Source organism: Osmerus mordax, chromosome 11 (assembly GCF_038355195.1).
Source record: "Osmerus mordax isolate fOsmMor3 chromosome 11, fOsmMor3.pri, whole genome shotgun sequence".
Lineage (NCBI taxonomy): Eukaryota > Metazoa > Chordata > Actinopteri > Osmeriformes > Osmeridae > Osmerus > Osmerus mordax.
In genome coordinates, this window is record NC_090060.1 from 4,580,632 (window position 1) to 4,594,516 (window position 13,885).

At 46.2% G+C, this 13,885-nt stretch overlaps 1 protein-coding gene across 2 annotated transcripts; it reads left to right on the forward strand.

Annotated features, from left to right (window-relative positions):
• Positions 1–630: 630 nt before the first annotated feature.
• LOC136951671 (tumor necrosis factor receptor superfamily member 19-like) lies at positions 631–13,615 on the forward strand. Of its 2 annotated transcripts, none has more exons than XM_067246210.1 (10): positions 631–1,018; positions 1,534–1,624; positions 1,963–2,076; positions 5,789–5,967; positions 6,105–6,190; positions 11,067–11,231; positions 11,406–11,531; positions 11,786–11,888; positions 12,264–12,568; positions 13,482–13,615. In XM_067246210.1, the coding sequence occupies exons 2-10, from the start codon at positions 1,559–1,561 to the stop codon at positions 13,484–13,486; spliced, it is 1,149 nt and encodes a 382-aa protein (XP_067102311.1). In that variant the 5' UTR covers positions 631–1,018; positions 1,534–1,558; the 3' UTR covers positions 13,487–13,615. The 2 variants fall into 2 exon arrangements, with proteins under 2 accessions (XP_067102311.1, XP_067102312.1); XM_067246211.1 differs by having other exon boundaries at positions 921–1,140.
• The last annotated feature ends 270 nt before the right edge of the window (positions 13,616–13,885 follow it).

Sequence of the window (13,885 nt, forward strand, 5' to 3'; positions counted from 1 at the left end):
TATCAATCTATTTATGAATAAACACGCACAATTGAAACAAAATAAGTTTAAAAGGATCATAGGAAACTGTTTATTTCATATGCTATGTGTTCACAACCTGGACACAAATTATGTAATTAACAAGCCCAGACATGTTCGCAGAGCTGGACTTTGGTCCTCCGTCTCTTTAATTAATGTTTTTTGAAGCAACAACATTTGTCATTATGTTGAACCTATTAATGTTATTTAATTGTCTGTAGTTGATGGTCGAGGTTGTGATTGTGCATTGCATGAATAGTCTTGTCACAATTAGTCCACTTGCATTTATGATCATAAAAGATTATTAGGCTATACACCCTGTCTCAACCTAGTTCATTCAGAGTGCCGATTCCCTAATCGGAAACTAACTCGACGTTTTATGAACAATTCAATAAAGACATTATTATCAAAGCAATTATCCAAACTGGCCACGAATAAAGTCAAAGCCCTCTCTGTTTGTCAACTTGCTTGGCACTGACTTCCTCTCCAAAACCTGCAGATAGGACAGCCCAGCCAATCCTCGAACCGTGGAATGACGTCATGACATCTGCAGCTCATTGAGATGAAAGGGAATGTTTGAGGGCTGTGCTCAACTTCAAACCCGAGGCAGGCATCAAACAGCGAACCCTCAGATAAACCAAACAAACAGTGCAGCGATCGCATAGGGGGAGGCGGTGCTGGGAGCGGGATGGCAGGCCATTTCAAAGCGGAATAGCAATAATCCTTTCGATTTCTTGCTCTTTGCAGACTTTTTCTAGTCCTACGTTTAGCCTGCGAATGTATCGAATGTTTTTGTTTTGTAATTGTCATATGATCATATTGATTCGTTTTGAGCGCTAATGTCCACGCACTTAGTTGTGCTTTCATCTAGTTGCTGATCAGGGATCCGATTACATGCTTTAGGTCGCAGCCATCCTTGCCTTTGATCTCTGCGCTGATTTTGTCCTCATTTCGGTGCTTCGTGAGGACTGGAGCGGAGCGGGCGCAGGGAAGCACTTCGGTGAGCTGGAATGATCTGGAGCCCGATGTAGGAGGCTCAATAGTCGGTATCGGGGTGCTACTACAATCGCAGTACCGGGGGGAACGAGAATCAAGTCCCAAGTGTTCTACAAAACATTTATAGTAGGTAGTTTAAGTCACGGAATGTGTGCACACGGAGGGCGTACGCGAATATGTATTCCTTCTAATACAATCATATATCACTCAAGAGGGTATGAGTTTTTTTTAGGTTATTATATATCTTTATAGGCCACGGCATGTGGGCACGAATTACCCCAAACAAGCTGCATCGACTTACTATTTTGTCATAAACACCAACTTGCTGGCAATACATAGTCGTAATACTTTGTGATAAAATAATGTAGTAAACGTTTCTAAATAAAGCACCTAGGCTATAAATTAAACTACAAATTAAACTAGAGTGGATTACTTGTGACGTTTTTTTGTGAAAGGATGACATGGAAATGAATTTTGATTGCTTAATAAGTCAATTTACCATCTCCTTTTTTTCAACAGCCACCCTCCAACACAGCCGCTTAAAATGGCCTGGATACTTGGACACAGCTGCTTGCTTTTACTGTCGTTACACATAATTTGCTCATCTCTGGTAAGTCACTGAACTAAATATTTCTTTAAACTTTGCACAAAATATAGAAATGTTTATTCTTAACAGTTCTTGTCGAAAGTACAGTGGGTCATATCATTGTGTTTACATGAACAAAAGATAAATTACTGGGCAACAGAATAGGACTTTAAAATTCAAGAGAGTCAAGGCCTGTGGATAAATAGTGGATCTATCAGGGTGGAGGTGGTGGTGGGGGTGGTGTGGGGGGGGGGGGGGGAGCAGTTGCTGGCTCTGGCCCACACTATCTCTTACTGATGAAAGCGTTGTTGAAACACAGGAATCTAACTGGCCAGTATCAAATGGTTGTTATTCCCTCTCAGGTTCCTGTGAGGGCGGAGGAGGAGAGCAGAGACTGCAGAGAACAGGAGTACAAGGATCAGCTCGGGAACTGTAAACCCTGCAAGCAGTGTGACGCTGGACAGGAGTTATCAAAGGTTTGGGGCCTAATAACATGACATACTGTATAGTCTTTAAAACAAAAAACGGGTAATTGAGCTCGTGCATAACTGTACCCATCGTCCGAAAAAATGTAATGTGCTTCTAACTTGGACTCTTACCCAATGCTACAGTTGCTTAATGTCCACCGCAGTTATGAGGAAAACATTTGCTGTTTTGCCAAATTATCTTTAAAAAGGAACAGAGCTAAAACCATGATCAAGCAGAAGCTAAACAGACTCAAATCGCATTGTAATTTCCATGGACTGAATGACCTCGCGAGAGAGAAAAAGTCCAGTTCACGAATAGACATGCAGGACAGCAGTGTTTAGAGAAGTGAATCTTATCCAGGGGACCTTGGTTATTTATGACTTCCTCTCTTTCACGGTGAAAACGGCCACAGTGTTATTAGCTTTTGTAGAACACCGAACCTCTTTAATCAGTCACACCCATACTTTTGACCCTCTGCAGCTGAATGGTGTCCATTGTTTTTTGCTGCGTTCCTTGTTCGACTTATTTTCTCAATTGTTTGAGAGAAGCCATGCATATAGTCGCAGTATACTGAGTGGGTTCTGACTTTTTCCCCCTGGCCTTGCCAAAGACACTGATTTTGATACACTGGGTAGAATTCGCTGGAAGGTACAGAGGCAATTAGTGAGGCAATATTGTTCAACCAAGCCTTAACTCGACCCAACTTAGTAAAGTATTTAACAATGTTCTCAGGTAGGCATTTGTAGAGAGAGGGAAAGAGAGAGACAGAGAAAAGGCTGTAATGCTTTTTCAACATCTGTTTAGCACATGCTGTTTTTCAACCATGTTGCCTTTTATCTTGGTACACATGGACATGCAGTCACCAGAAGCATGCTTCAGTAGATCTCATGTTCCTCTCCCAGTTCAACAGGCACGAATGCTGGACTCCCCGGGGTCCTAGTTAATAATTGTCTGCATCCTTCAATGTGTGCAGCAGCGAGATGCCATCTCAGGTTGGATCTCAGAGGAGAGGAGAAGTGCATGTTGGTGGGATGAGTATTGGAGGCTGCCATAGTTCCACAAGGAATGTTCTTTAGTTTTCCCCCCTTTCTTTCTTTCTTTCTTTCTTTCTTTCTTTTTTTTTTCCACCGCCCAAACTTTTATTGACTTCCCTCTGGAAGGAAGCCAGTGGAAAGCGAGCTCGCAAACCTTAATTAGCTTCCCAGCTCAAATACCCACCCAGTCAGTAGAAAAGTCCTTTATTAAAAAGATCCTCCTTTGTATTGTCACTCCATCAATAGCATCCTACCTAGCTTGGTGTGGTGCTATTTCTCTTGGCAACATATCAAACCAGCAGGGCTAGATGGATGTTAGAATGGGAAACTGTGCATGAAGCCACTGGCATGAAAAATAAAGCCGCTGGCAAAGAGCGAGATCTTTTTGATGTCGAGAGAGATGCTGAATGCAGACGTTTTAGGGCAGAGAGTCTGTGAGAGTGTGTGCGTGGAGAACGTAAGATGGCACACCGTGCTAACAACCTCACATTGTTTTCCCCTGCTTGTTAATTAGCAGATCTGATGACTGGCCTCCCCAGGAGACTCTTGTGATTTGTTCTTAATCTCTGATCTTCCTGCCTGAACATGTTTACCCCAGCGCACTTTCTTTCTTTCTCTCTGTCTCTCGCGCGCTCGCCTTTCTTAATCCTTGTGTTATCTTCGGGTCATTGTGACCCGAAGGCAGGCAGCACAAGGGTTAAAAAGCAGTATAGCCTAAAAATCTGTTGTAAAGTTAACATCCACTTCTGTTTGTAAAGAAAGTTGAAAGAGATTTTTATCTTCCTTTTATCAGATATGTTACCTTAGTGCAGTCTCCTCGGCAGGGCATGGGTGAGATCTTCCACTGATGTCTTATGTTACCTATGACAAAGTAATGACAGGAACCACTCCTCGGTGGAGTTATTGAATGTTTGAGGTACATGGATATGGGGAAGATAGACGTCGGCTCAGAGGTCCTATTCTTCTGTGACCAGCCCTGCCCTGTGTGCGTGCCAGTGGCTCCTCCTGCCTTGTGCTGCCACATGGGCAGAGTTGGTGCCAGCGCTAGGCTTTGCGGCAATGGATGAATCTTTCCGGGGGGCCCATCTGGAAATGGGACACTATAGCCATCCAAAATGACTTTGAGGTGCTCCGCGGCAGCTGGCCTCACTCACACTGGTACAAAACCCCAGGCTCCTGGGCTCATTACCAGCGCTGGAAGTCAGCTTCTCTGCCTGGGTCTCTGTACTTGATTAACCCTACAGGGCAGCAATGTCATGCCTTCCGAGTTCTAACCATGAGAGGCCAGTGGTCATCTTAATTTCCTCCTAAGTTGTCAGTCATCATCATCCCCCTCTTTTCTCTCTCTCTCTCACTCTCACTCGCACTCACACACATTATCTGTCTTCAGCACCCTGTCCTGCATTGCTGGAGAGCAGGGCCTTATATGGTTAGCCCACAACAGCAGCTGCAGCCTTGCCCCCTGGCCCTCCTGTGGCCATAGTCCATCCCAGGTCCGATGACGGTTAGCATGTGTTCGGCTGAAAGGACCAAATTCCTCGTCTTCTTCTGCTCCGACTCCGTGGTGCCACCATGTGATCGGGGTCTCTGCTCTTGGGCCAACATCCCGCCCCCTCCCTCACCCCCTTGCCAGCCCCCCTCCCCCTGGCTCCTGTGCCCACATTCCGTCGAGACTGCATGCCCAGGCGGTGAAACGGGACACGGGTGAAGAGAGAGGCGCAGCGTTTGAAGCCGACATTCACGCAAATGATATATGAGCCCCCCCACCTCTAATCCGTGCCCCTGGCCTGGGAACGCAGGGGGCAACTGTGGGTGAGCCAGGGAGGACCACGGCAGCTGTCACACACAATACAAAGACTGATGTCATTCCAGTGGGCTCCTTTTCCTTGGTGTGGGATACGACGACCAGCCGGAATGTAAATGTCCCTGTACGACCAACCCAAATCAAGGTTGCCCCTCTGCGAACCACAGAAACACGATACAGTGTTGAACTGGAGCAGTACATCGCACGCTTGGCCAAACACACACACGGTCACATGCTACTGAGTGATGATTTACACTCCGTTTGAATGGCTTTGCAGTCGGCATTGTTTGCAACATGCTCGTTCTGGGTGGAAGTAGGGCTGTGAAGGGCAGATGTAGTCTGTCGTCGACCGCCCGCAGAGTCGGTCTGTGTGTTCGATGTGAGACAAAAATATGGGAGGGTTGCGGTTATCTCTGGTTAAGAGCAGTGCCTGCTGTAGGGGGCATGGGAGGTGTTCAGCATCTTACGCCTGTGTACCTCTCTGGAATCCCTGCCCCCTTATGGAAGCCCTGCCTTCACATGCTGGTCTCTCAATCACTAGCACACTCTCTGAGTCTCCTCAGAGAGAGGAAGGAGCACAAAAAGCTCCAGCAATAAATTAGCCATAATACAACAGTGGGTGTCCACCATGGCCTTTATCATTTAAATGGCCGACCATTCCGAGGCCTGCAGCGGAAACCCACTCATTGATTTGGAGAGTCAGGGAGATTATTGCCGGTGTAAGATAGACTCTCAAAAAAGGCTATTGTTCCCTTCCCATCGTGTGAGCCAAGATCATTGTTTGATTCTAGACCCCTGGTTGTCCACATTCACAGTCTTTCTCTAGCGCTCCCCTCGCCCCCAACCTCTCCACCAAGGGATTTCTCCTCTTAATCCCCCCAGGAATGTGGCTTTGGTTACGGAGAGGATGCCCGGTGTGTGCCCTGCCGGAGCAGTCGCTTCAAAGAGGACCGGAGTCTGCAGAAGTGCAAGCCCTGCCTGGACTGTGGGCTCATCAACCGCTTCCAGAAGGGCAACTGTTCCACCACCAGCAACGCAGTGTGTGGAGACTGCCTGCCTGGGTAACGCCATCCCTAAAAATAATTCAGCTGTACTGTACCATGATATATATTCCCTAATAATTCCAGGCACAGCCTTAAAATTGCTCACAGCTTGAGTAACTGTTGGCCATTGATGATTGGTCCTCGTATTTTAACAGATTTTACCGGAAGACAAAGCTGAGTGGGTTCCAAGACATGGAATGCATACCCTGTGGAGACCCTCCGCCTCCATATGAACCACACTGTAAGTTGTCATTCACAAACATTCGTCCATCTGTATGAAACGTTTTCAATCATTTGAACCATTCAAGTCAGGCCAAGGAATGCAAGCAGTGATATTTGAGACTAACGAAAACCTTGAATGAGAATGTCATCAACTGCTCAAACTATTGAACTTGGGGCCAGATGTACACCCAAGACCCTAAACGCACGTCAATGCAGTAATGCCACAACAAAGCACATACCTTCTTATAAAACATGCCAGCACAAAGTCCTGAGAGTAATCAGGACCACAACCCTTAAATAGGTGGAGAAAAACCTTGTTCATTCACTCCTTCTCATTGTGCTAGCCAGCTATGCTTTATGCCCCAATAAATGCTTAGTTTTACAAGCGAGGCTATAAAAGTTGAAATGGATACGGCTAGCATAATAGCCAGTCTTGCCAGGACTGGATTTATTTAGGTTTTAGTAATTTTTGTCCACCATTAGGTATCCATTCTCACAATATGTCACATCAAACACAAAAAACACTGCAACTTCACTATACTTACCTTATGTTGGTGGTGTGGAAGTGATCTTTTACATCCTACAGTGTTGTTAGCTAGCATGTTAACCACCAAGACATGTTTAAACAGTAGGGTGATTTACCACTACTTCATATTTATCCCCAGATGCCTTATTTCAAGCAGAGAGGGGGAGGGGGGAGTGGGGGTTGTATTTCCACAAAGAGGGGATTAAATTCCAGTAGGCCACACGTCTAATTACCATCTGTTTTTTCCCGGCCATTAGGGGTGCTTAAGTAGAACCTTATGATTTTAGACACCCACGCAGAGCGAACATTCTAGCTAACTTATACCTTTTGGTAATTGAGTGTGACTTCCTGATAGTTGTCTCTGCAGACTTGTTTTTGGCAGCGATGGAGTTCAAACCGGCTGAGCCAGGTCTAGCACCCCTACGTCATAGAGAAGAAGACGTCTCCAGGATCTTGAGAACGTTTGTTCCTCTAGATATAGGGGTCTGTGCAGGGGCGTCGTTGGACCCTTTTTACTGGGACATGTGCCTCAGTATAAATCTGCTGTGCCCCAGTAAAATCAAAAGTTTGAGTTTTAACAATTTACTTTATTAGTCATGCATGAATGCAATGCATTGATTTAGATTGATAATCCCGGAAAAAAATAAACGCAGTATCCCAATCAACGCTTGTAAAATCAAAGCGGTTTAACCGAAAACACAAACCAATGCCCGCAGAATTCCATGTAAGCGCGCTCTTCTGAGCTTGCCAAATAGCCACTGCAGCACGCACACAGAAGTCCAGGTGTTGGACTCGGCACACAAGTCAGAATCGAGGTAGGCTAAGAAAACATTACAAAACTAAAGAAAGTTTCTAAATGATAGGCCTACCGATCATCTTATTTTGACTAAAACATTAAAACAATATTACATGAAGCTTAAAAAACAGTATCTGTGCTAAAATGAATGCGAAAAAAGATTTGGGTGCTCGCATTAACTATTGATGTCCCTGCCAAAGCTGATATCAAACTTGCGTTCCTGTACTGTTGTATAGTGGGTTAAGCAAGGGGAGTTTCTATAGCCGAGTATCGTGCGCAGCAAGTTTGCAAGAAAAAAAGGGATATGAATAAGGGCCTGTGCCCCAGTAGAGCTTTATGTCTAACAACACCCCTGGGTATGTGTAACATTAAGCCATGTCACATTCCCTTCTTTGATTGCTCAATTTTGGCTGGTGGATGACCAGATAGCAACAAAAGAACAAAAAATAAATGAGTTATTATGACAAACTATTTCTGGGTCTTTGTCAGTCTGCTATCAAAAGTGCAAGACAAGCAGACAAAGGGCGAAGGTGGCCACTGTGTCTCAATGCAAAGCCGGCCGGTAGTTAGCTACTGCGAGTTCGGCAGAGCGCTCACTGTGGCTTCTCCTCCTTCGGCGGAGAGTGGTGAAAAGGGCACATCACGCTAATAGGCTACACTAGCCCAGAGCACTGTTGCAGCTGTGCGGTGATGCTGCTGTCAAAGAAGGCCGTAAATCTTGACACACTCCGGCCCCCAAAAGTTTCTGGAGTGGAGTTTAAAACGAGATTATGTTTTATGGATTCTTTCAGCCCGCTGTAATGTATTTCATCTGCTGGAGCTCCCCCTCTTCAGTGTCACGGTAGAATTGTTGAAGTTGGCTGTTTCCGTCATCCCTTTCAGTGTTCAGCCATTTGTATTAATCTCCAAATAGATTTATGGCAGGGTCTATCTACTGGTTTTATAATCAGAACAATCATTTTGGCTTTGACTTCGTTCCTTGAACAGTCTGACGTTCTGTTGTTTAGAGGTCTCAAAATCTGTAAACTTTGATATTGTAGGCACCAATATGTTCAGATCCAGGATTTCACAGTATGCACAAAGGATGTCTGTTCAGTTTCATTTGAAGCAATGCGATGCAAATGGCCCAAGCATGCAGGCCCAGGCCTTTGACAGGGAACATTCTCTTATCACTTTTACATGCTACAGTAACACTTTTCCTAGATATAAGGCCCGTGGCTAGAGTTTCTCAAAGACATGAACATCTCTTAACCTAACTTAAAACCTAAATTCTTTACTTTTGTACATTTCAGATCATCTCAACCTTTCAACGTCTTCTGCAGTATCTGTCCTCACTTTGAAGGTGCATGCTTGAGTGTTCAGAAAATACCTTAATGGGAGCTGTCTGGAACTTGTCTCCATAGAAATGCCTGTACAAGCAGCAGCCAAGCAAGAGCAGTCAGCCTTCAAAACCCCCAAAAATACTTTACTGTACATCAATCCCTTACATACATATTTATGCTCAGGGCAGCAGATCTCTTTATCTCTGCCTGAATCAAGCAAGTATCCAAATGTTAAAATCACACAAACACAGGAAACTTTGAAATTGCTGCAATTATGAGAGCATCTGTTGATCAAACTCTTGGGTAAATTCCAAGTCATTTCAATAAAGTGGTTAATAACATTAGAATTTGAAACGTTCAGAAGCTGCCATCGGTTGGTTTGAGTTCCCTTCTCCTGTCAGGTCTGGTATAGACGAGCCCTGTGCATTAGTTCGGCAATCCGCAAAATCAACACAAAGGAGAGCAGAGTACCGCATATCAACAGCAGTGGTTTCTTGATGGAGTACGGTGGGTAGCGATAAGGCAGGTGAGGTCTCTTCAACAGGCCGTTCTGTGTTTTCTGCAGTTGTGCCTGCGGGTAGGTGCTGATAAGACGGTGTGGGGGAGATGCACCATTTTGAAAGGCAGGCTTTTTTGAAGAGCTCTAGCTTTGAGGGTCTCTTACGCCGTAGAGATGGAGGGAGAAAAGGAATATGCTTGCAAAGAATACTGTGGGGTTGGATCGGCAGGTGTCTCATCCTTCAGAAGATTTCGTGGATGGTCTGTCATTTGGGGAAATTTCTATTTTCTAATGTGTCGATGGAAAGGACGTCTCAAAACTAATTTGATGTTCTTTGAAATGGGGTAGAGTAGAATGCCTTCGACACTCCGTCTTAACTGAAAAGAGCAAGGACTCTTGTCAAACCTGCTAACTCTATGTGCTTAGTTACTATCTAACAGTTTTGAAGACTATGCTAAAACCTGCTAATCCTGTTTTAATAAGGTGTTATCACCTGTTTGCTTACCATGTATGTTTGAAAGTGTCATTATTTTTGCCCTAGGGCCACACTGACTTTTGAAGTGCAACTGACTGAGAGACAGAAAAGGAAAAAAAAAAACGTATTACCGGTACATGGAATTCAAAAATACCCTTATCCCCTATCCGCTTAAAAATATTAAAAGCTGGGCAAACACAAAGTACTGTTTACGTTGCGTCACAAAGAGGTCTTGAATCCAAAAATGCTAAACCTAGTTAGCTTTATGATTCCTGTACTGTAACGCCAAGATTGCAAGCCAACCCCCCATGTAGTCATTCACAATATTTTTGTTATTCCGTTTCTTACATTTTTTTTTGTAATGACGGGTAACTAGCTGGTCTCATGTTTATGGTAGTCTCTGTCTCCTAACATGATCCCTTCAGGAAGTCAACTTTAGACTAAATTAGTTATTTTAAATGTTTCCATACAATTGCAAAAAGTACCGTCAAATTCAGCTTTTGTGTAGAGTTGAACAGATTGTTTCACAAAGGTCGTTAAAACTGTATCATGAGAGACTGTTACTAAAGTTATGATTTCCAGAATACTAAATCCACGTAATTCATTTCTGGGAAACTGTAAGGAGAAGTCCTTTATCAAAGCCAGAACTCTTGATGTGACAGTGTGTGAACAATCTGGGGTTGAGGCTGGGAGCAGACAATGACATCAGATTTCCCTCTGGGCTATGACTGTGGCTACAACAGCTGCAGTCTTGGGTTTAACACACACACATGCACAAATGCACAAACACACTCTCATGCACCCACATGCTTGTGCACACATACTCAAACCTGAGGCCTGTTTCAAACGTCTGGTCAGACTGCCTTGATCATAGGCCTAACGACTTGTCTGACTGGCATGTAAGAGCCTTAGGGTTGGAGGCAGAGAAATGACTAACTCACCTTCTAGAGAGAGAAGGAGAGAGAGAGGTGGAGGGAGGGAAGTAGGAAGAGAGAGACACGGAGAGAGAGAGATGACACAGAGAGAGAGAGAGACCCAGAGAGAGGCACAGGGAGAGAGAGGCACAGGGAGAGAGAGGCACAGGGAGAGAGAGACTGTCGGGATCTCATCCAGGCATTCTCTCTTTGAACTGTTCAGCCCCTGGCCTAGGAAACTCCACAGGTCCAAGATGAACAAAACACAAGTCCTGTGCCAATCACGCATCACTATAGACTCAACCAAGCCAGAGTACTGCCTCGTAAACTCGTGCCTCATTGTCCCTCCTGCCTCCCCTGCAGGTAGCGGCCGTGTGAACCTGGTGCCCATCCCCTCGGTGGTGACCAGCCCCAGGGACATGGCCCTGGCAGCAGTCATCTGCAGCGCCCTGGCCACCGTGATGCTGGCCTTGCTCATCCTCTGTGTCATATACTGCAAGAGGCAGCTACTGGAGAAGAAGCCCAGTGGTGAGTCGACCATGACGCGTGCACACTTTGTATTTGGCTCAACTCAAAAGGCAACTCTTACGACACAGCATCCGATTGAGTATCCCACCAGTGGTTTTTCTCTATATAGGCGCTAAAGGGCGTGTGGCTATGCCGTGCACTGTCTCGTGGTGATGTTGTGTCCCTGTCTCCCAGCATCTCTGAGGCCGCAGGATGGGCCGTACAGCGGGGCGGAGCTGTCCTGTTTGGACCGCCGCCGGCTCCATGAGCTCCAACAGAGACCATGCTGCCAGTGTCACCTGGCCCCGGGCCATGCCTGCGGTAAGTTCGGGGTCCGGCCCAGTGACGGTTTCGGATCTACTGCAGCCCACCCACACGTCATTCAACATACACTTCTTTTACCGGGTCGTCGCAAAACATTTGACCGAGAGATCCATCTTTTGAATCCTTTTTTTTTCTTTCCATGTCACATTAATATCAAGATTCTTTTTCGAGAGCACAGTGTGTTCATTTATGGATGGGGAACATCTGGTGTCTGGCGGGTTGGTGGTGACTCGATTTTGTGCGGCGTCCAGGTCCCGTCCACTTGATCCCCTCGCTGTGCTGTGACGAGAGCTGCGGTCGGGGCCAGAGAAGAGACAGCAGCCCCTTCCCGTCTCAGGACAGCCTCCGCCTGGGGTGAGTTAGCATCGCACAACGTCAGCATTTCTCATCACGCACCGTGAACCAACCAATTAACACGAGAACAATCGCCAAATTGCTCGCGCTTTTTCCACGGTCGATGGGAAAGCACATCCTTTGTAACCCTAAGCCCAAAGCACGTCGCCCTGCAAAAGTCCTAAACGCAGACGGTTGCGCCGTTGCTTCAAATTGGATCAGTGACACATTCTTTCACACGTCAGCGCTGGGCCGGCAGTCTTGTTATGGCATCTGCAGGGTCTGTTTGGGAGATCACTGTCAGAGCTCTCCCTCGGCACTACAGATAGCCTTGGTCCTCACAACCACGAGAGATTTATGTTGACCCTGGCCTCTGCACCCCCTTCTCTCCCCTAGACACCTACACCCCGTGGAGGAGCCTGCTCCGGCCTGTCCGGGAGAACGTCCAGACTCTCTCTCAGGAGAGACCGACCAGACTTGGCTGCTCCCACAGGACCCGGACAGGGTCGACGACGGCTTCGGCCACCAGGAACCAACGCGCAAGGCGGAGGAAGAGGAGGGCAGGGGAGAGGACGATGAAGGATGCGGGTGGAGGGCGGAAGCCCCGGAGGACTCGGTGGAACAGGCCAGCGAGTGCTACGAGGACGGCGGGGCTCTGACGGAGGTTCTGCTCCCGAAGCAGCAGGCATCCTCCCTGGAAGGTACGCGCCCCGCAGAAACTAGACAAGCTACCGAGACACAAATAATGGTTCCTGTTGTATATTGTCCATGCAATGCAAACGGTGTGTTCCTCAGACAAGGTTACGGTGTCGTTTGTAAAGTATAAAGAGCGTGGGAGGACTGAATTAAAAAACACTCAGGCATGTCCATGGTGCTCTCCAACCATGCATTGACTGATAGACGTGTCTTTACAGTGTCAAGGACGTGGGGGGGAAGTATGCGAGCGCAAACACTCTCTAAGCTCAGGAAACCAAAGGCCTTAAATAAACGACAGCATGACAGAGCTGTGAGGGGAAAAAAAAGCCTTGCTTCTTTCCCTCAAACAAATGACCAATTCTCCTGCGCCTGTTTCTCACACAGGCACCGATAAGAAACGGTTGCAGCGGGTTGTCAGTACAGTGTGTATACAATGCACACACACACACAATTTGCTGGTGTATTCGAATAAGCTTCTTTGTTTCTGCCAAGTCGAGCTTCAGCTGTACCAGAGGGGAGGAGTTGGCCAAACTGAAGCAGAGGAGTCAAGACAAACTGATTGAAAAGAGATTTACTAGTGCGCACAGTCTCACAATACGTGTGTGCGCAAACACACACACACACACACACACACACACACACACACACAGAGAGAGTACACAGAAACACAGATTCTTTTTGGTGGATAAATGATTCAACTGTTGGACTCCCTTTGATGGTTGGGGCCAGTGGTTTGTCGATGAAAACAGGAACCAGCCAGAGAATACAGCCAGGCAGTGTCCCAGTAGTCCAGTCTTCTGATGTAGTGAAGTGATATTGTTCTGAACTCAGTTTCCCCCCTCTAGTTTGCTTTTGGTGGATAGATTACTAATGACTGTGGTCTTTTCTCCACTCTCTCCCCCGCCCCCCCCCCTTCAGGATGACATGGATTTATTTGGCTCGTGTTCCACCCTTGAACCGCCCGGGACCCGACAACGGCAAGATCCCGTTTCAGATTACGGCAAGCCCACACACACCAATTCATCAACAAACAAAAAAGAAAAAGAAGAGAAAAAAAACAAAACGATTTTCTTTTAATCGACTTGTGATCCACAGCCTATCACACATCTGAAGAGACTATGTAAATAAACGCAAACAAAAGCACTTCGGGCGAAATAAAAGCATCAGGGAAGAGACTGAAAGAATAAAGGAAAGGAAAACTATGCACAATGTGAGCCTGCTGGACGAGAGGTTGACTTTTGAAGTTCAAACAATGAATGAGACGTGTTGACTGACTTTTGAGGGACAATGTGACTAGAAGTAGTTCCTCATATTGGACTTGA